Genomic DNA, 22,319 nt, shown 5'->3' with positions numbered 1-22,319 from the left:
CCTACAACTAGCATGCCTCCTCCTAAGCTCCTTGTTAGCACACGTGTGTGCAGGGAATGAAAAACGGAGGAGGGGTTGAGTTGTATTTTATACAGTCTATGGGCTGCTGAACAAGCTCCGAGCTGACTTCCTGTTACAGACCGGATATTGTTGTTAGTAACAAAAGCACTGAAGTCTGAAACGGCTGGTTTCAGCACATTTACAGAAAGGTGGAGAAATCAGAACAGGGGCAGAATGGAGTCTTTTCATTCTCGGGGGGTTTGTAGACAGGGACACAGATTTCAGGTAGAGAACCATTAAAAAGTCCATTTTGCATGATATGTCACCTTTAAAACACTTTGAGGGACAGTGGGGGTCACGAGTCTTTGGAACCTTTATTTGGGGGTCGTGGAACCCATGATCTAGATCACCAATGACCTGTTGGCATAACAGCGTTTGAGCCTCCCACCCTGAGCAGTTAGCCCGTTATTTGCTCTCCTTTTTGATCCGATTTTGGTCTCCTCCACCAGATAATCATCAGAAACCCAAACTAGTGTCTGAAAGAGTCTCCACGGCTCAGCAGAGCAGCAGAGTGCAGATCGATCTCCGTGGTTTGATTGTATTTCCTCATATTTAGACACAACAGATAAAAGTGTTTGTGTGTTTTGTTCATCCCTTCAGATAAAGGCGTCGGGTAATGATATCAGAGAAGAAGAAGAAGAAGAAGAAGAAGCTCTCCTGCTATCAGTGGCGTTCAGCGCGCGGTCTCGTACGGCTCAGCGATCCTATCAGAGTCTGACGTTCTGGTCTGTTCGGTCAGGTCAGTCAAAGCGACACTCTGAGGGAATCAGACAAACGGTGCGGAGGCAGAGCGGCGCAGGCTGTCGGCTGCTGATAAAAAAGATGGATGTATGACTGAGTGTGATTGGAGTTCTCTGTGAGTCGATAGTTTCAGGGCTGGATGAGGAAACTAATTACAGTTTGAAGAGGGAATGATGGAGGAGGGGAGATAGTGACGGAGAGAGTGAAAAATAATAGTCAGCTCTCACCGATCTGTCTGCTCCTGAAGCTGTCTCCTCTGGTTTGAGGTAACAGCTGCCACTTAGGGAATAGAAGACTGTTGTTACACACACTGCATGATCAGTGTTGTCATGTCAGACTCTGAAGGTGACGCCGCTCAGGGGAGACTTATTTCTCCATCAGTGGAACACATTTTTCTACATCTCGTTCTTCTCTGTAAAATAACTAACCTGAAGAATCAGCAGCTCGGGGTCGGGTTTTAGTTCTTGGTTCACTTTCTGCTGATTTCAATGTTTTTAATCTGACCTGGTTCAGACTGAGCCAATCACAAACTATGAGGATAGGTTCAGGGGATGAAGAGGCTGGCTGTGGATGTGGACCAGCCTGGATCGACTGTTAATTTAAGATCTTTGCAGATGATGCCCAAATATACAATGAAACTAGAAAGGTGCTTTATTGTCTGACAGCCTTCAGTTATCAGGCCCCTCTCCTCTGGAATCATCTACCAGTCAGGGTCGGGAGGCAGACACCCTCTCTACTTTTAAGAGTAGGCTTCAAACTTTCCTTTTGATAAAGCTTATAGTTAGAGCTGGATCAGGCTTGGACCAGGTCTTAGTTCTGCTATAGGCTTAGACTGACACACTGGGATCCTGTCTTTCCTCTCTCTCTCTCTGCCTGTCTCTCACTTTAACTCTTCCTGTCCCATTAAAGTTACTAACCATAGACCTTCTGGAGTCCTGAGCTCCCTTGTCTCGTAGGTTCCTCTGGATCTGCTGTAGATTCCTTTTTTGGGGTCTGTTATTCATCCTTTCTTTCTTTTCTTTCTATTCTTTCTTTCTCTTCTTTCTTTCTTTTTTTCTTTTCTTTCTTCTTTTTTTTCTTTGTTTTGTCTTTTTTTCTTTCTTCTATTTTATTTTTTTTTTTTCCTCCTTCTATTCTTTCTTTATTTCTTCTTCCTTTCTTCTTCACTTTTTTTTCTTCCTTTCTTTCTTTCTTTCTTTCTTTCTTTTCTTTCTTTCTTCTTTTCTTTGTTTTGTCCTTTCATTCCTTTGTCTTCTTTCTACTCTTTCATTCCTTTTTTTCCTCCTTCTCCCTTCCTTCCTTCTCTTCTTCCTTTCTTTCTTTCTTTCTTTCCTTCATTCCTTCCTTCCTTCCTTCTTTCTTTCATTCTTTATTTCTTTGTTTTGTCCTTTCATTCCTTTCTGTCTTTCTTTCTACCTCTTTCATTCCTTTTTTTCCTTCCTCCCTTCCTTCTCTTCTTCCTTTCTTTCTTTCTCTTCTCCTTCTCTTCTTCCTTCATCTTTCCTTCTTCTTTCTTTCTTCTTTCTTTCTTTCTTCTTTCTTCTTCCCTTCCTTCCTTCCTTCTGCCTTCTTCCTTCCTCATTCCTTCCTTTTTCCTTCCTTCCATTCCTTCCTTCCTTCTTATTCTTCCTTCTTTTCTCTCGTTGTTCTTTCCATGTTTCTTCATCCTTTATGTCCCTTTTCTCACCATCCTTTCCTTCTATCCTTTCCTTCTTTCTCTCGTTGTTCTTTCCATGTTTCTTAATCCTTTATGTCTCTTTTCTCACCCCATCCTTTCTTCTTATCTTTCCTTCCCATTTTCCTCTTTTCTTTCTTCTGGTCCCTCTATCTTTTTTCTTAGACCTTTATGGAGTCCCTGAGCTCCTGTCTCGTAGGTTCCTCTGGATCTCTGCTGCGTGGACGTGGTCCAGACTCCAGCTGCTACAACTATACTATCCGTCTCCCCACTATCATCTCTCTCTCTCTTCATCTCCCTTATCCCTATCTCCAACACGGTCTCAGCAGATGTGTGTCTAACATGAGTCTGGTCCTGCTGGAGGTCTCTGCCTGTTAAAGGAAGTTGTATTGCCTCTGAGGATGAGTTTGTTCTTCTTTCTCTGAATCAGACTCAGAGCCTCGTCTCTGAGCCGTCAGTCCTTTCAGACGGTATCCATATGATAATCGTAATGTCTTTATAAACACAACAAACGATGTTGGGATTTAAATAAGAGAGAGAAACCCAGGGGGGGACATTGGTGCAGTGATGATGGAGTCTCAGTGATGGAGAGAAACTCTATTGTCATCACTGTTATCTTTATTAAAGCAGTCTGCTGTGGGGTTATTGCCTCGGTTGATATCAGAGCCACAAATGAGACAAACACTGTGAACACATTATTGTGCTGATGGTTCCTTCATTACGGAGGAGGAGGAGGAGGAGGAGGAGGAGGAGGAGGAGGGAGAGACTATTAGTTCGTCATATTCCATTTATTATCTGAACAAAAAGAGACTCTGAGCTCAGATAGGAGGTTAGAGAGACGGCCGGGCTGCAGCAGCAGATAAACGTGAGTCAGGGTGATGACCAAATGATCCAAACAACGTGATTCTCAGCGCTCCCTCCCCTCAAACATGTCCTGAGAGGACGTTAAAATCCCCTCTGATGGTCTTCATCAAAGGTAACGGCCCCCGATATAGGGTCGGGGGGGCGGGGTTTTTATACGGGGGCGGCGGATTGTGATGCAGTAGTGCACTACGGCTCTCCCCCCTCTCTCCCGCCTCCCTTCCTGCCCCCCCTATTTTAATCAAGGAGACCACTTCCTGAAGTAGACTGAGAGAAACCATTCCCGGAGACCACTTCATGAAGCAGACTGAGGAAACCATTCCAGGAGACCACTTCATGAAGCAGATGAGAGAAACCATTCCAGGAGACCACTTCATGAAGCAGACTGAGGAGAAACCATTCCAGGAGACCACTTCACGAAGCAGACTGAGAGAAACCATTCCCAGGAGACCACTTCATGAAGCAGACTGAGGAATACCAAGAGTGTGCAAAGCTGTCATGAAGGAAAAAGGGGGCGTACTTTACAGAATCTAAAATATTAAACATATTCTGCTTTGTTTAACACTTTTTTTTAATCAAATATTCCATATATGTTCTTTCATAGTTTAGATGTCTTCAGTATTAATCTACAGTGTTGAAATAATTAAATAAATACAAACACTTTGAATGTAAAGGTGTGTTTGTCTGTTTGTTTGTCTCCTATTCATTCAATGTATTTATCTATTTTTTTTACATGTATATATTAATTAATTAATTAATTAATTAATTAATAATTTTATGTATTAACTTATTGTTTATTTATTCATTTATTTAATTTTCTGGATCAATTGTATTATTTGATTTATTATTTATTCATTTTAATTATTTATAATCTATGTGAAAAAGGAAATTATAGTATTGTTATGTTTTAGTTTGTATTATAAATTTAGTTATTAATTAAATTATCTATATAGTTAATAATACATTTATTTATATTTATATATATTTTTTTTAATCTAATGTTTATTTTTTGGGAGGTTCGTGATGATCTGTCTATGTTCTACTTATATGTGAAAAATTAAATGATGGCTTGTTTTATTTCATCCTTTTTTCTTTGACCACTTGAGATGCACATTACTTTTTTAATATTGTCACTCATTATACATCTCTTTGCTTTTGACTGTGGTTCTCTTTCTTAATCTGACGCTCTACATTTACCATATTTCATAATAAAAATATGAATAATTAAAAAAGCACTGACCCATGCCTGCAGTAGCCTGAAGCTGTTTTTGTTCTCGAGCTCAGTCCTATTCCTTAAAGCAGATGCTAAACTAGAGAGCGTCTCTGTGCACACCTTGAAGTGGGTCATAAGTGATGATTTAGAGGAATTACTCTTTTATAAAGGATCTGACTCCTGGACACGTCTATCCGTCCCCGTGTCCCCCCCCCCCCCTGAGTGTCAGAGTGGATGTGTCTCTCACCGCCGGTCCCGGGTACGGGCTGATATCGCAGCCTTCCCTCCAGGACAGGTTGAGGCTCCTGATGAACTCCAGGTAGAAGGAATGACTGGTGTTCAGCATGGAGAAGCCGATGATGTTGGACTGTCCGTCCACCACGTCGTCCAGCCGCAGCAGAGGGAAGTCCTGAGGACGGACAGACGCCAGGAGAGAGAGAGGAAGAAGAAGAAGGAGTTAACGGTATGCAGATGAGGAAGGAGTGACAGAGCCACCGTGAGAGAGCAGAGCGGGGTGAACGTCTGATGAGCGAGGGATGAAAGAAAAGCAGGGCCTGATTTCTCCGGCAGGCTGCACAATGTCAAGTCGTATTTATAAATTCAGCGCAGACAAACAGAGAGAAGAAGAAAGGGTTATTTTTAAAGATGGACATCAAACGCTGGGGAATTTCAAAGACTTCAGATAACCCTGGAGGGCGACCGGGTGTCACGCTGAGCTTTGCTGCTAAAACAAAAACCCGAATCAAACTGCTGCTGGTCCCTCAGAGGGCTGGTGTTTGCTCTGAAACAGATGCTGACAATGAAACATTTACATTCAGCTGTGCAGAGCAGACAGAGCAGAGAGGGTCCTGTTTCAAACACATGCTGCAGCTTTCACCTGCTGCTGGGTTCTGTTGGAGTGGAGCTCCTCTTCAGCTGCAGGGAGCTTATTAAATCCACAGACAGGAAAAACATGAGCCTCTCAGAGTGAATTCAATCCTTTCAGCTTTTAAAGTTCAGTTTTCTACAAATCACAAAAATAACAACCCATCGTTGTTTAGTTTCTCTGTGATAATGTTTTGTATCTTTGTAGTAGTGTTGCTGTGTGTTTTTGTTGCTGTGTGTCTTTGTTGCTGTGTTTCTTTGTTGCTGTGTTTCTTTGTTGCTGCGTCTTTGTTGCTGTGTGTCTTTGTTGCTGTGTCTTTGTTGCTGTGTGTTTTTGTTGCTGTGTGTCTTTGTTGCTGTGTGTCTTTGTTGCTGTGTGTCTTTGTTGCTGTGTGTTTTTGTTGCTGTGTGTCTTTGTTGCTGTGTTTCTTTGTTGCTGTGTGTCTTTGTTGCTGTATTGTTGGTTAACTTCAAAGTTAAGATGCTGTTGTCACAACATTGCTGTGAACCTTTGTAGATCTCTTGCCTTCTGTCTCTAATCCTAACCCTAATCTTAACCCTAACCCTAATCTTAACCCTAATCATAACCCTAACCCTAATCATAACCCTAATCCTAACCCTAACCCTAACCCTAACCCTATCCCTAATCCTAACCGTAATCTTAATCCTAACCCTAATCTTAATCCTAACCCTAACCCTAACCCTAACCCTAATCTTAACCCTAATCATAACCCTAACCCTAATCATAACCCTAACCCTAACCCTAATCCTAATCCTAACCCTAACCCTAATCCTAACCCTAACCCTATCCCTAATCCTAACCGTAATCTTAATCCTAACCCTAATCTTAATCCTAACCCTAACCCTAACCCTAATCATAACCCTAATCCTAACCCTAACCCTAACCCTAACCCTATCCCTAATCCTAACCGTAATCTTAATCCTAACCCTAATCTTAATCCTAACCCTAACCCTAACCCTAATCTTAACCCTAATCATAACCCTAACCCTAATCATAACCCTAACCCTAACCCTAATCCTAATCCTAACCCTAACCCTAATCCTAACCCTAACCCTAATCTTAATCCTAACCCTAATCTTAATCCTAACCCTAACCCTAACCCTAATCCTAACCCTAACCCTAACCCTAATCTTAATCCTAACCCTAACCCTAACCCTAATCCTAATCCTAACCCTAACCCTAACCCTAATCTAATCCTAACCCTAATCTTAATCCTAACCCTAACCCTAATCCTAATCCTAATCCTAACCCTAACCCTAACCCTAATCCTAACCCTAAACCTAATCTTAATCCTAACCCTAATCCTAACCCTAACCCTAATCCTAACCCTAATCTTAATCCTAACCCTAATCTTAATCCTAATCCTAATCCTAATCCTAACCCTAATCAGAACAATGGGTTATTTTTCTTTGTGATTTTGTAGTGGAGTGTCTTTGTTCCTCTGCAGTAATGTAGCTCTGTATTTTTGTAGCTATGATGCAATAGCAGTTTTTTTTAATAAATCTTACTTTTATGTTTTTTTGGATTATTTTGTTTGTGTAGTGTTTTGTATATCTGGTTGTTTTTGATGTGAAGAAATGTTTCTGTAAACACTGTGTACTGTGTCTTTGTGTCTTTGTGTCTCTGTGTCTTTGTTGCAGTTTTTGTGTCAGTGATGTAAAGTTTAATGTCTGTGAGCATCGTTTTTACAGTTGTCCTCATATCCAGCGTCTGCCTGTTTCTTTCTTTGTGTACTTTGTTTAGGATTACTCCTCTCTCTCTCTCTCTCTCTCTTTTCTCCTGGTGTTTTGTTTTCTTGGTTTGAAAGTGTGGGGACCTGACTTTGTAAAGTGTTGTCCTTTGTTCCTGGTTGGGGATGTTTGTTGTTAATGCCGCTCTCTCTCTCTTCCCCCCTCTGACTCATAATAGAATGAAAATAGAAATGTTCCTGGTGGCCGTAGCCGTGTCTCACACTGGACTCAAGTTTTTGACAGATGGAGAGTCATCATCATCATTTGGCCGCTTCCTCGGCCGGGTTAAAAATATTCTGGCACAGAATTCATCCAGTCTGCAGAAACTCTCAGCAGAGGGTACGAGGTGGAGGAGGAGGAGGGAAGAGTCCGATCTGAACTCCAGCCAAACGTCCAGGAAGGTTTTAAAACCACGGACCCTTTTATTCGTCCCAGCTCCTCAGGACCACCGCTAACCTGCGTGGGGCTAATTTCTTCATCCCCAAATTTCCCCGACACTTATTTACTTAACAAAGCTTGAACCCGGCCTGTCTGCCGGGAAGCTGCTGCCTCCTCTGTTGTTGTTCTTGTTGTTGCTGCTGGTGTGTTTGCCAAATCAATTTCAGCTACAGCCAAGTACACTGTCAGACTGTGGGCCTGCCAGCCGTGACAAAGAGCTGTTGGCTGGAGGAGTGGAAGCGGCCAGGCCAGCACTGCTGAGGGAGCAAACACTGCGACAGCATCCACGAAGGACGCCAGTGATGCTGCAGGATGTTCATTCAGACAGATGCATGTTTTCTGAAGGAGTCACAGCCTTTAACTGAAACTCTGCTGGAGATGTAAAGAGTTTAAAGAGCGATGAGTAACGTTTAAAATACGTGCTGCACTATTCCAGAGAGCAGGACCGTCATTTATCTACAAGGACTTGTTGAGGTGAGGTGAGGTTACTAATGAGAACGTCACATCATCCTCTTTTCAAGCCTCATCTTTTTCCTGTTAAACCAGAAATGACCATATTTGGACTGCTGTCGAAAGAGAAGGGCAATGCAGAAGTGCTAGAAACTGCAGTTCCTCGAGTGTCCACTAGAGGCCGCCTCTAAAAGCCAAGGATACCTCACTGAGCTCCTGCTCTTCTTGAAAAGCCTCGAGATAATATTTGTTGTGAACTGGTGCTATATTGTATTAATTTTAACTGTTTATCTTATTCTATTTTTATTTATTTGTATTTATCTACTCAGTTTTATTTATATTTTTAGCCTTAAAGCTGTATTAAAGCTGGGGTTGGTGTTCAGATTCAGATCCACTTTTTGTCCTCCTGGTTAAAATGATCTTTATGTCCTGATGGTAATCAATACATAATGTGTTCTTAAAAAAGAGCGAAGAAAAGCTGCTATCTACAGCCGGAGTAAACCTGGGAAAACACCAACCAATCACCGTTTTTGGGGTCCAAAATTTCAAACCAATCAAATCCTGTCCTGCCGTTCTGCCCGCCTCCTGCAGAGCGTACATTTCCCCGGCGTTCACTCCCCGTCTCCTGCCTCTGCTTCCCCTGACTCTACTGACTGCCCCTCTCTAGACCTCGGGCCTGTCCCCTCTGACCCGATGAGGGTCTTTGCTCAGGACTGTAGTCCGGATCAGAGTCTAAAAAGCTCTCACCAACAAGCAGAAGAATGAATGACATTCAGTAAGTCCTACAGAAATGTAGATGTACTGTAGCGTCCGTCCGGACGCTGTAGTGATGACGAGCCGATTGGTGAACACGTTGATCTTTAATAACCGGTCACTGTCGGCCGTTACCACGACAACCAACAAAACAACAATCAATGTTTGAATGAATGAAGAACTTCTCCTCTTGTCTCTCCTCTCTCCTGCTCACACACTCTACACCTCTCCTGATGCCTTCACTGACTGTCAACACTGTAGGAATTAAGAGCATCTACACTGAACAGGTTTAACAAACAGTAGAGCTGTTACAGTGTTATACATGTGTTATAACTTTACTCCTGATATCGTGTCACCATGACAACTGGACAATGCTAGCATGACAGTTGTGAGTGCTAACAGCAGCCATGTTTGTTTGTGTTTTTAACTTTCACTATGAGAATGTTTCTGTGAGGACCGGTTTTGAATCAGTCACCATCATATGGTCGTGAATCAGCGGCGCTCGTTCATGGAGGAGCTCTGAGGGGAGGGGAGGGGAGGGGTTAGACGGAGTCATGAGGAAATGCTACATTCAAATTCATGCTAGTTTTCCGAGACTACCAACCCTAGCTTTAAAGACTTGAAACTAGAGATTAAGACATTAAACTCATTAAGGAAATGTTCAATGAGGGATTAAATCAACATAATAGTAGGTTCCTTTTCTCATAGACTTCTATAAAATAAAGAAATCTTGTTTAAGTCGCCCCCTGCTGGCCACGAAAAAGAGGTGCAGGTTAAAGACTCTTTTGAATTTCCTTTACTTTAAAACCACGAGGCTACAACAAGCGGCAACCTCTGGTGTTAAAATATGAAGCCAATGTGGAAGTGCTAAAACCTGCAGTTCCTCAAGCGTCCACTAGAGGCTGGCTGCAGAAACACAGGAAGCCACATACACACCCATTCAAAGAGACGATCTTTACAGCATTAATAAACATGTTTACAGCCTGGTTCAAAAGAGGAGTGTAGTCTGGTAGCTCATTTCTCGATCAGCTCACACTGTTCAGGTTATTTTGAAGATATTAAAGTTACGAGTGTTGCCCAAATAAGGGCGTGGCTGACTTGATTGACAGGCGGGAACATTGTAGTTGTTAGTGAGGAGGCTAAAGGCCCGCCTCTTTACCTCACACTAGCTTGATGGACGTTGAGTTCAGCATTTCCGATATGGCGCCCCGCCGCCTTCTAAACAGAGCTTCACAAACAGACGGGATCCTCACCTGCGTTGGCCTTAATGTCCTGATGGTGGCGCTATAAGCAAAGGCTGATAACTATAAATGTTTGAATACCTCACTATGATGGTAAAAAGACATTTATTGTCCCGGCAGCACATTTCCAGCGTGGACCGCAGAGAGAGAGCGCCGTGATAGTAAATAAAGCAGCAGATCCAGATGGCCTCACTCGGAGGGAAGCGTGCGATCCCGCGGCCAATTAGCCGAGATTTAATGACCGTGATCTAATGTTTGGATTGACCCTCATTAGAAACCGATGGTGTTACATGGAAGCCTCATTTTCTGTCTGTTTCAGTCTCAGCGCTCACATCAGCTCGGTCTCCAGCAGCTGCTGTTAATGAGTCAGAAAATGAGCAGTGGATCCAAAAGAGGCTGAAAGAGGCTAAAAAGTTTACAGGAACTTTACTGGTGGAGAGAATTCTCTGACGGAACTGTTTCACTTATTATTGAGGGAAGAGGAACTCCAGTCTTTTTAAGGGGGTTGGTTTTTAAAGCTCTGTATCATTTCCAGAAGCGTGCTCAGCTGTAACGCTTCTAATCTAACCCTTTAGGGTAAATTCATTTGATAAATCTTCCTCCACTAAAAGCTTGTTTTTAAACCAACAGATTGAGATCCAGAGGAGTGAGACGCTTTTATAAAATCAGAATCAGCTGGTTCATCAGTCTTTTTCATTTCTTATTTTTTTTTAAGTTATATTTTTGGGCATTTTTCACCTTTAATGGATAGGACAGGAAATTCAGGAAGCAGAGAGAAGGGGAAGACATGCAGTAAATGATTGAGGCCGGGAGTCGAACCTGCAACCGCTGCAATGAGGGCTACAGCCTCTGTGTATGGGGCGCAAGCTTAGAACGCTCGCCAATGGCACTTTAAGTTTTAAGTTATATATATTTTTTGGGGCTTTTTTGCCTTTATTCCATTGGACAGCTGAACAGAGACATGAAGTATGGAGGGTAGAGAGAGGGGGAAGACATGCAGGAAATAGTCCACCGGTCGGGAATCGAACCGGCGGCCCCTGCGACGAGGACTGTAGCCTCTGTATGTGGGGCGCTTAGACCGCTAGGCCACCAGCGCCCCCGGCCAATGGCGCTTTAGTTTCAAACACACTCCAGCGACAAAAACAGCTCTTCTATGTCTCCTCAGTTTAAACGGTTATTTTGGATCTAACACACGATACAGTTTTTCCCACAGAAGTTCCCTGGAAGGCCCATCCGGGTACATTTATCCACTCATTATAAGATAAGTACAAGATCACCATCTGGGATCTGTCATGAGTTGATCTTGTTTGGATTTTCCTCGTGTTTTATCCGTCTTTGTCCATCCATCCATCTTCCTCCTCTTATCCCGGTCCGGGTCGCGGGGGCAGCAGCCTCAGCAGGGAAGCCCAGACACTCTCCTCCTCGGCCTCTTCCTGCAGCTCTTCTGGGAGGATACCGAGGCGCTCCCAGGCCAGCTGAGAGATATAATCTCACCAGCGTGTCCTGGGCCTTCCCCGTGGCCTCCTCCCAGACGGACACGCCCGAAACACCTCCCCATGGAGACGTCCGGGAGGCATCCTGAACAGATGCCCGAACCACCTCATCTGGCTCCTCTGGACCCGGCGGAGCAGCGGCTCTACTTTGAGTCTGAGCTCCTGACCCTCTCTCCAAGTCCAGACACCCTGCAGAGGAAGCTCATTTCGGCTGCTTGTATTCACGAGCTTGTTGTCACTACCCTCAGCTCGTGACCTTAGGTGAGGGTTGGAACGTAGATTGACCGTCTTTGTGTCCTGTTTCATTTTATAGATTCCTTGTTTCTTTCCTTGGATCCTCCCATAGACTGTATAAATATGGACGTAGTATCCATGATGTCACCCATCTGTTTCTGAAGCGCTGTTTTGAGGCCATGTCGGCGGGAGCCATATTGCTTGACGTAAAGAGGCGGGCTTGGAGCCTCCTCGCCAACAGCTACAGTGTTCCCGCCTGTCAATCAAGTCAGCTGTAAACATCGTCTCTTTGAATTGGTGTGTGTGTGGTTTCTGGTTCTTCTGGAGCCAGCCTCTAGTGGATCCTTGATGAACTGCAGTTTTTAACACTTCTGCATTAGACTCATATTTTAAGACCGGAGGTTGCCGCTTGGTTCCTTCTCGTGTTTATTCTGTGTTACAAGTTATTAGGGATGTAACGATATTGTAAATATCACAGTATCTGTTATGGTCCTGATTTGTTGTGTGATTTGCCCTAACCCTCTCTCTCTCTGCCTGCAGGTTGCATGGGTAGGGGCGGGGCCGGTCTCCTCAGCAGTGAGGCTCATCAGGCACACCTGTCCCTGATCTGCTCATCAGCACTGGCTTCTTAAGCCACCACCAAACACTCCTCCAGTGCCAGATTATTCCTCTAGCCGCATGCTCCATGTCCCGTTGTAGCCTTGCTCCTGAGGAGATTCAAGCCACGCTTTTCTGTGAACTTATCTCGAGTTGTTTCCAGAGGATTGATTCCTAGTTTTTGTTTGTGAGTTTTTGATAGAACCTTTTTCCCCTTTTGGGTGATTTTGTGTTACTCCTAGTTTTGTACTTTTTCTCAGTTGTTTTTACCCGCAAGGCGCTTTTTGTTGAACCTTGGTTTTTGCTTAATAAATAGAAAGAAAGGTACTTTATTGATCCCCAGGGGGGAAATTCAATTTTTTCACTCGTGCTATATTGGACATGCTACACATACAGTTTTTTTTTGGTATATACATACAATGCACACACATGCAGTGAACATGCTTAGGGAGAGATGTCAGAGTGAGGATACTGCCGTCAACCAGCGCACCCCGAGCAGTTGGGGGTTCGGTGCCTTGCTCAAGGGCACCTCGGCAGTGCCCAGGCAGGTGAACCAGCACCTCTCCAGCCACCAGTCCACTTGCCAAACTTCATCCATACTGGAACTCGAACCGGCAACCCTTCGGTTCCCAAGCCAAGTCCCTATGGACTGAGCTACTGCCGCCCCCAAAAAATACTTTTTCCCTGTACTCTGCATTTGGGTCCTAGTCCTTTGCTCAAGCCGTAACAGTATCTCGGTTTCAAAATTCTCACAATAATACCGTGGCGTGTGACGGTATCAAACAGGGACTCGGAGAACTCCTGCTAATGTAGTTTTTTTCTGGCACCATTAAGTGGGCCGGTCTGAGAAGCAAACATCATCTCCCATGATCCCCTGCGCAGTGCAGGAAGAGATGATGGAAAGCACAGAGAGGGGAGTGGAGTGGAAAACTTAAACTAGTGGAACCTCCTGAGAAGTTTAAGAAGTTTAAATCAGAAGTATGGACGCATTTTGGTCGATGGAGGAGGAAACATGACGGACATGCAAACAAAACTGTTTGCAGACACTGCCAGACCGCCATCGTCTACGAGTCGGGGAATACAAGTAAGATGAGAAGCCACTTGATGAATCATCATCCTGCAGTCGTGTTCAGTGGTGGACTATGAGGGATTTAAAAGGTTGGTGAACTCGCTTGAGCTAAGGTACAAACTTCCAGTCAGTTTAAAGACACTCAACTGAAAGGGTGTTTTTATTTGCTTGTTACTTGAAACACTGGATGTGCCTGCACTGTTCTTAATGAAATATAAATATAAATATATAAATCCCTGTTGGTAGTAATGCATGTGATTAGAACATTTGAGCATTATGTTTGTGTTCAAGTACAGTAAGTGTGTTCATCCTTATCATTCCTGCCACTTCATTTTCCACACTATGACATTTTTACAAAGTCATCTTATTTCTTTGACAATACCGTCGCCTTAATACCGTGACGATATCGTACCGTGAGATTTTGATATCGTTGCATCCTTACAAGTCATCCTGTGTCTTCTGTGTGTTTAGTGATTCATGTTTCGTGTTGTAGTCCTTTGTGTATTTTCTTGTGCTTCCTGTTTTATTTTGTAGTTCTTTATCCCTCTGTTTCTAGGTTAGCTTTACTTCCTGCCCTCGAGTGTCTCCCTCCTCTTTTTGATTCCACTCTGTGTTTCTTTTATCCCAGTGTTTCCAATCATCTACCAGTCAGGGTCCGGGAGGCAGACACCCTCTCCACTTTTAAGAGTAGACTTAAAATTTTCCTTTTTGATAAAGCTTATAGTTAGAGCTGGATCAGGCTTGGACCAGCTTTTGTCATGCTGCTATAGGCCTAGACTGCCGGGGGAACTGGCACACTGACACACTGGGATCCTAGCTCACCCTCTTCCCCCCAACCCCTTCATCACTTACTTTAACTCTGCCTGTCCCATTAAAGTTACTAACCATAGACCTTTCTGGAGTCCCTGAGCTCCATTGTCTCGTAGATTCCTCTGAGCTGCCGTAGACGTCCTCCTGCTGCGGACGATCTGGACTCCAGCTGATACGGACGTGCTGGACTCCAGCGGCAACAGCTTCTACGACTCGTCTCATCACTATCACCTCTCTCTCTTACTCCCCTCTATCTGTCTTTCCAGACCCAACTCAGTCGAGGCATGATGGCTGTCTAACATGAGTCTGGTCCTGCTGGAGGTTTCTGCCTGTTAAAGGAAGTTTTTCCTCACCACTGTAACTAGCTAAATACTGCGATGTGCAATGCTCATGATGGATTAAGGTGGGGTCAGACTTAGTCTTACCCTGTCTTGGTGTTGGGTCTCTGTTCATAATTTGACATAGAGTGGTCTAGACCTCCTATGTTTGTAAAAGCGTCTTGAGATAACGTTTGTTGTGATTTGGCGCTATACAAATAAAGATTGATTGATTGATTGATTGATTGTTTCATAGACATTTCACTAAGTTTTGTTTGTACCTTTTTGTTCTTTTATAATTCAATTCTTATTTTTCCTGTCCTCCTCAGTTTTTCCCCAACGTGACCCCATCTTAGCTTTGGATCGTTGTGAACGTGTGGCTCAACTTTTGTGATAACGTAATATCTCGTCAAAGACTTTAAAACACAGAGCTCTGAGGAGGAGAGCAGGAATAAGGAGACAGAGGATTATGGAGAGGAGATAGATAGTTTGAATATCAGAACGAGAAGTGTCGGCTGACGCTGGACCGGGAACATTTCCTGGATGGGTTATGTTGCCGCCATTACGTCCTGATCTCAAACCCTGAGTAATAAATTCTACTGGAGCATAAAAAATCTATTTTTAGCCTCCAGTGATGGAAAATGTAAAAATGTTCAAAGACGTGGAAGCTTGTTTTGAGATAATGTCTCCGGTCGTGTCTTAAAGTCAAACTAACGTCTGCCGTCTGAGATCATCTCCTGCTGTCAAAGTCAGCAGGTCAGAGTCTGGACTGTAGGTGGACTCTGAGTGTGTGTGTGTGTGTGGGTGTGTGTGTGTGGGGAATGATTCTCCTCTTGGTTCTGATCCAGAGTTCTGCTGAAGGTGGACCGAACAGCAGTATCGCCCTTGGTGGGGCGAGCGTGGCGTGATGTGCCCTTGCGAGAGGCTCAGTTAAAGTCGGTGACACGGCGGCGTTTAGAGACGAGGCGGAGATCGAGACGAGTTATTATCCACGCAGAGTCCCCGAGCACAAGGGCACGACACCGGACAGCAAAATTATAATGATGACAAACGGCAGCCGGGCCGGCGTGCATCTGTGATGAGTGGAGAGAGAGAGGGGGAGAGAGAGGGGGAGAGACATATGCGGGCGGTTTGTGAGGTGAGAGAGGACAGGAGAGAGGATGCGACACACTGACATCCTGAAAGAGCGAAATGATGGGTTACATACTAAAAACAACGGGTGCTGATGGGAGGAGGGAGGAGAGAGGGGAGAGAGAGGAGGGAGAGATGTTGACAAGAAGAAAGGGAAGAGGGGACAAGGACAAAAAGCATGTTCAGGATAAAACACAAATAATAAAGGAGAGATAAAAGAGGAGGAAGGAAGGAGAAAAGGATACAAACAGAGGACAGGAGGAAAGAAAAATCAGAAAAGAAGAAGAGAGGATTTTGGCTGGCAGAGGAAACAAGTTAGTGACACAAAATGTTCAATTCGTTAACGATAATAATGACGATCAACTTTCATCAATGACCATTTTTGGACATCCACGGATCAGGACCTCCGGACAGCTGGAGTCATGTGACCGAGGTTTTCCCTTCTGTAATCCCTGAATCAAGGATTCTCCTCCTCCTCCTCTCCTCATCCATGTTGTCTTTCTGGTCCTCTGAAAACCTCTGACCTGTTGACTCCAGGCCTGGCTCCGCTCATCATGACTTTGGTTTGTTGTTGTAGTTAAGTGAAATACGATCTGGTGATAACACAGAGTGTTTGATTCTGAAAATTAACCGCTTGACTTCCTGTCCCGCTCCATCTGCTCTGTTGAGATTGATGCGTCGTGCTCCGGCATCCGGGAAAAATAGAAGTCTTGTGTCTCTGATCCGGAGGACTCCGACCTGCCGGATCAGAGACGCAGCCGGAACGCAACGGAGCGGATCCAGTGGAAGTTAACACATTGACTAGAATAGAAACCTATCTAAAGATAGATTTTTACAAACTTGCTTTTATGTGAATTAATCCTTCTAACTGTCTTTACTTCTATTTTATTATTATTTTTAGTTTTTATCCAAATAATTCATTGTTTTAAATTTTATTTGATTATTTCTTGTTTTAATTTATTTTTATTTTATTTCATTTTATTTTATTTTTATTTATTTATTTATTTATTTATTTTTTAATTTGTTTTTAATTTAATTTAATTTTTATTTTATTTATTGATTTATTGATTTATTGATTATTTCTTTTATTATTTTAATGTTCCTAATTTTTCTTTTTCACTTTTTTCTAATTTTCCCAATGTGATGTCGTCCTCTTATTCTGAAAACCTTTTTTTTCGTAATTTCAATTATTTTATTTACTTATCCATTTTTATTTATTTATTTTATTTTATTTATTTTATTTATTTATTTATTTATTTATTTATTTTTATGTTTTTATTTATTTTTATTTATTTTTTTTTATTTTTATTTATTTTTATTTATTTATTTATCTTTGAAAAACTTAATTTATGTGTATTCTTATTATCCTCACTTTAAAGGTTGACTTTGTTAGTCGAGCCATGCTCTGTTTTTAAAGGTGCTATATAAATACAATTATTATTATTATTATTATTATTATTATTATTATTATTATTGTTATTATTATTATTATTATTATTATTATACTGCAGGGATGTGAAGGAGGTGAAAGTGAAGATGTGACAGGAAGGAAACAGGATTAAGAAATGAAAGGACATGAATTAAGAACAGACGAAGAGGAAAACCAAAATGATAAAGTAGAGGTGGATTCAAAAAAAAGAGGAGAAGAGGAGAGGAGGAGGAGAAGAGGAGGAGGGCCCTTAATGGAGGAAGCATGATGGATACACTGGAGAGGAAGAGGTTGAGAGCAAAGGAGAGGAGAAGGAGAGTGCAGCCCGTACCATGGTGGTGAGGATGTACTTGTAGAAGGCTGACGTCATCCCCAGCTCGTTGGCCTGCAGGTCACAGAAGAAGAAAAAACAGTAGAAGAAGAAAAGATTAATGTGAAACAGGAAGTTCTTGAAGAATAACAAGTCTTAGTTGATTAAAAAACCAGAGAGCGTCTGCGTCATCCCTCCGTGTGTTTTCTACCAAACTGGAGATGATTAGGTTTCACCCTGGTGGTCCTCGCCGCGGCGTTCCCGCTCCCTTAATAACACCGAACAACCTTCAAACGGTGATTTCATCTCCGAATAAAAACCAGATAATCAGTCTGTGATTAGCGCTGCTCCGAAGTTTAGAGGGAGATAATAGGAAGGAGAATAATAGCCGGGAGCAGCTCAGTCAGTTCAGACTCAACGCTCAGGTGAAAAGACGTCTAGACGTTCTGCAGACGTTTGAGTTCTGACTGGGAGGAGGTTTTATTCTTATCTGTGACCCAGACATTAAAAACTATCAATCAAATCAAGATTCAGCACGGATGTCTTCACATGTTTCTCCTGCATAGAGTCCATGTAGTGTTCCTGTAACAGACTCAGCACACCGTACATCCCCGTACTAATTCAATGTGACGCTCTAAAGGTCGCATACACTGTGTTCCACATAATCAGCAGCAGACCTGCACGCATCCACGAGGATCCTACATCCTGCAACCAGTCTGACTCTGCAGAGAGGAGGTGGGGAAGGTGGCTGAAAGCTCATGGTGGCTGTTGGGGCGACGCATGAGTCAACTTTGAGAACCCAGGTCAACACTAGACTGTATTTTCAGCTATGTGTTCCCCAAACTCAGCTTTTGTGACGAAAACTGACCAAATGAAACGATTTCAGATCAACCACACGTCAGAAAGAAACAACATATTTAAACACATGCTGAATGGAAACATTTTCAATCCACAGAAGTGAGAGGGTACCTTAAAACAGATGCTTTAGGGTCCCCTGATACAAGCAGGGTAAGTGCATTTTATTAACAAATGCATTAATGTATATTTAACAGATCTTAGAGGGTACCACGAAACAGACGCTAAAGGATGCACTTCATCAGACTAAATAAAGCCTCTGAAACAGACTCTTAAAGATGCAATGAACTAAGTTTTCATAGGGTACCTTGAAACACATGTTAAAAGGTATCTTGAAACATATACCCAAGTATGTCTGCAAACCAACTTACAGCTTACCTTTAAACAAATAATGTTGTTTGACTTAAAACAGGGTCCAGAAGGGTACCCCAAAACAGACAATTGGTATATTAATACTACAGTTAACCTAAAGGTAGAAAAGGGTACATTAAGACAAAAGATTAAGGGCACATTTAAATATATAATACAGGGTAACTCAAAACAGATAGAGTGGTGTGCAAGCTGCAAGGTGCTGGGAGGGTACCCTGAAACAGATTTAAAAATGAATACTAAGGTTAACCTAAAGATAGCAAAGAGCACCTAAAGACCATTTGTAGGGAGACCTTGAAACAGGCAATAAAGGGTAACTCAAAATGAAAAAAAGTGGTGGGCCTTAAAACAGGTGCCAGATGGGTACCCTAAAACAGACAGTTGATAAAATAATACTGAAGTTGAACTGAAGAGAACAACTAATACCTACAGACAAATGCTTATGGGCAACTTGAAACAGACAATAAAGGGTACATCAGATTTTACACTAATGGGTACCTTGAAACAGACACTTAAGGATATTACCAAATGTAAATGTGTTGAGGCACCTTGAAACAAGTATTTTAGGGTAACTCGAAACTGGAAAAAATGTGGGTGCCTTAAAACAGGCGCCAGAAGGGTACCCCAAAACAGACAATTGGTATATTAATACTACAGTTAACCTAAAGATAGAAAAGGGTACATTAAGACAAAAGATTAAGGGCACATTCAAATATATAATGAAGGGTGGGAGGGTACCCTTAAACAGATTTAAAAATGAATACAAAGGTTAACCTAAAGATAGCAAAGAGCACCTAAAGACAATTTGTAGGGTAACTCGAAACTGGAAAAAATGTGGGTGCCTTAAAACAGGGTCCAGAAGGGTTCCCCAAAACAGATTATTTCTGTATTAACACCAAAGGGAACTTGAAGATAGCAAAGGGTACCTTAAGACTAATGTGTACCTTGAAACAGGCAATTAAGAGTATCTTGAAACAGATTTAACCAGACACTCAAGTAGAGCTAAAACCCTAAAGAGTACCATGAAACACACACTGAAGGGTCGGTTTAGTCGGGTGTAAAATGTTGCCCCTCAAACAGGAGATCAGAGGAACCACAGCAGATAACAAAGGGTACCTCGAGACATACATAAAATAATTCTTCTAAACACAAAAAGAAACACTGAACCATTCCTTTAAACGAATACTGTACTGTACCTTAAAACAGCTGCTGGCAGGGTACCATAAAACGGACACCAAAGCTTTGATGCAAAGCAAAGATAGAGGGTATCTTGGTTCCAACAACATGGGGTACATAAATATGTGTTTTAGGGTCCTTAGAAACAGACGGCAGAGGGTCACTGCAGTAAGAAGGGCAGTTTTAAGTAGGGTAGCAAAAGACTGACCCTGAAGGGTGCTTAGAAACAGATAACAAAGGTGGTCTTGAGATAAACTAACGAGGGTTTACTCTTTGTTAGAAACAGAAACAGTGGATGTTTCTTGGATCCTCCTCCCTGAACACCGGCCTCTCCAGATCATTCAATCACAAATCAGGTCTGAGTGTGATGAGTTCATGTTCCTGCTGAAACTGCAGTAATTCTCCACTCTTAACCTTCCTTTATAAACTCTCTGTGAGCAGCTGCTGCTTCAGACTGTCATCGTGCTCAGTCTGTCAGAGCGGCTCTGCCCGTGCAGCTGTTCAAAGTCAGGCTGGGATTTGAACTTGTAACCTCACAGCGAGGAGAATCAGACTGACTGTGTTATTAATCCATTAACCTCCACACACTGTGAGCTTTTCCTCCGCTCCGCCCGCAGGAGCCGGGGCTTTGCAGGGAAAAAAGACAAACAAGGCAGAGTCACTGAGTGCTTTATTTTGTATTCAAAACTTCTCAGACTCCCCCAAGGTTACCGGGCACAGAGTGAAATTACAACCTGCCAAGAGCTGGTACATTTAGTTTGGGGCTGTAAAAGTCTACCAACCACTTTGGCAGGAAACCAACCCGCTTCCAAAGGTCCTGTTGCTCTGAGTGAACACCACCGAGGAAGAAAGCAGAGCAAACAGGAAATAAAGTCGTTTCAAACAGACAGAGGAGGAGGACTGCTGAGACGCCTTCTTTCAAAATACTAAGACAACACTCTGCAGAAGCAAAACACACACGTGTCTGTTCGACCAGATAGAGAGAAAAACATCCGTTTAATGGGAGGCTTCAAAACAAACTCAACAGAGAATCAAAGATTTGTTTTGTTGCTCCTTTTGGATTTTTGGCATCCGATTTTTATTCAGACTGCGAGATAGGGCCAAAAAAAGTTAATACATTGTGACTATCAGGACGGATATTCAGCTGTTATATCAAGCCAAAACAACCAATCAAAAAGCCCCATTAGCTACCCTTACACAACAGCATTCAACCAAGCTGAGCTAGCAGCACATCAGCTTCAAAGAAAATCCCCACGCAACATTAGGAAGTAAAACTCAGAGCCAAAATTAATGGACAATTAACTGCAGATAGACGACTGCCAACATTAGATTCTTTTTCAAGCTTTGTCTTCATTTGATTGGACAGTTGGAGAGGCAGGAAATGTCAGGAGATGTTGGGACTAGTGCAACCATAAGGTGCATTTGGACCAAGAGTTCCAGGGTCTTTTAGCCCCTAGAAGTACTTCACCCTGAACTAAAAGGTTCCTGGTCCCCCATTGTTGTCTGCGTTTCGACCGCGGGCTGAAGTCCCGGGTAGATTGTGTAAATCAGGCCAGTGACGTATGGAGGAAAAAAAAGTAAATGTACTACACCACCAGACCAGTAGAGGGCAGTAACACAAAGAGGAATGCCATTCATCACAGATGACACCATAGAAGCAGACGGACAGGCAGGTATCATTATGAGCAACACAACAGTTAGCCTGTTAGCATGAAGAGACTCAGCTGGTCTGTTTTAGATGGTGCTATATTTCATCACAGATGGATTCACTGAATCAACACGTGAGAGGAGATAAGCGCGAGTAGCAAAGACGTTTCAACACGGCTTTAAATCCTTTGACTCAAAAAGCCGTGATCGCAGAGATCGGCCGGTGTTTTTGGTTTAAACGGTGACCCTGTTAACTGGAGACTCTCAGCCGGATGCATCCCTCATAAACGTCTTTAGACCATCATTAAATATCTGATGAGGATATTTAGAAATCTTAATAAAAACTAAACTAGTTTGCATTCCCAGGAACTCCCTCTGTGTTTCAACAGCTGTGTAAACTCCACAAACACTGACACGTTCAGCTGAAGGTCTCCAGTTTACAGGGTCACTTTTAAAAGCGGAACACCGGGAGGAGAGACGCATTATTTTTTGAAAAAAAAATTTGAACAAAAAATTGAGAAAATGTTTTGAGAAAAATTTTGACAAAAAAAAATTTTGACAAAAAAAATTTTGACAAAAAAAAATTTGACAAAAAAAAATTTGACAAAAAAATTTTGACAAAAAAAATTTTGACAAAAAAATTTTGACAAAAAAACTTTTGACAAAAAAATTTTGACAAAAAAAATTTTGACAAATTTTTTGGACAACATTTTTTTTGACAAAAAATTTTTGGGAAGAAAAAAATTATTTGACAAAAAAAATTGACAAAAAAGTTGACCCTGTCGAAAAAATTAATTTTCCTCAAACTTGAAATTGTGCTCCAAAAGCCGAAAA

General features: G+C 42.4%; 1 protein-coding gene across 1 annotated transcript in view; it reads right to left on the bottom strand.

Moving 5' to 3' along the window:
- The window catches only part of LOC117828355 (glutamate receptor ionotropic, kainate 5-like), a 69,516-nt gene extending 52,007 nt beyond the window's left edge, over nt 1-17,509 (bottom strand). Inside the window, 2 exon segments of the mRNA XM_034705396.1 lie at nt 4,798-4,959; nt 17,460-17,509. Of these exon segments, the coding sequence (XP_034561287.1) occupies nt 4,798-4,959; nt 17,460-17,498 (201 nt within the window). The 5' untranslated portion in view covers nt 17,499-17,509.
- Nucleotides 17,510-22,319: the final 4,810 nt, after the last annotated feature.

This window comes from Notolabrus celidotus, chromosome 16, assembly GCF_009762535.1.
Source record: "Notolabrus celidotus isolate fNotCel1 chromosome 16, fNotCel1.pri, whole genome shotgun sequence".
Classification (NCBI taxonomy): domain Eukaryota; kingdom Metazoa; phylum Chordata; class Actinopteri; order Labriformes; family Labridae; genus Notolabrus; species Notolabrus celidotus.
The sequence above is the reverse complement of the archived record's forward strand: the minus strand, read 5'-3'. Positions and strand labels throughout refer to the sequence as shown.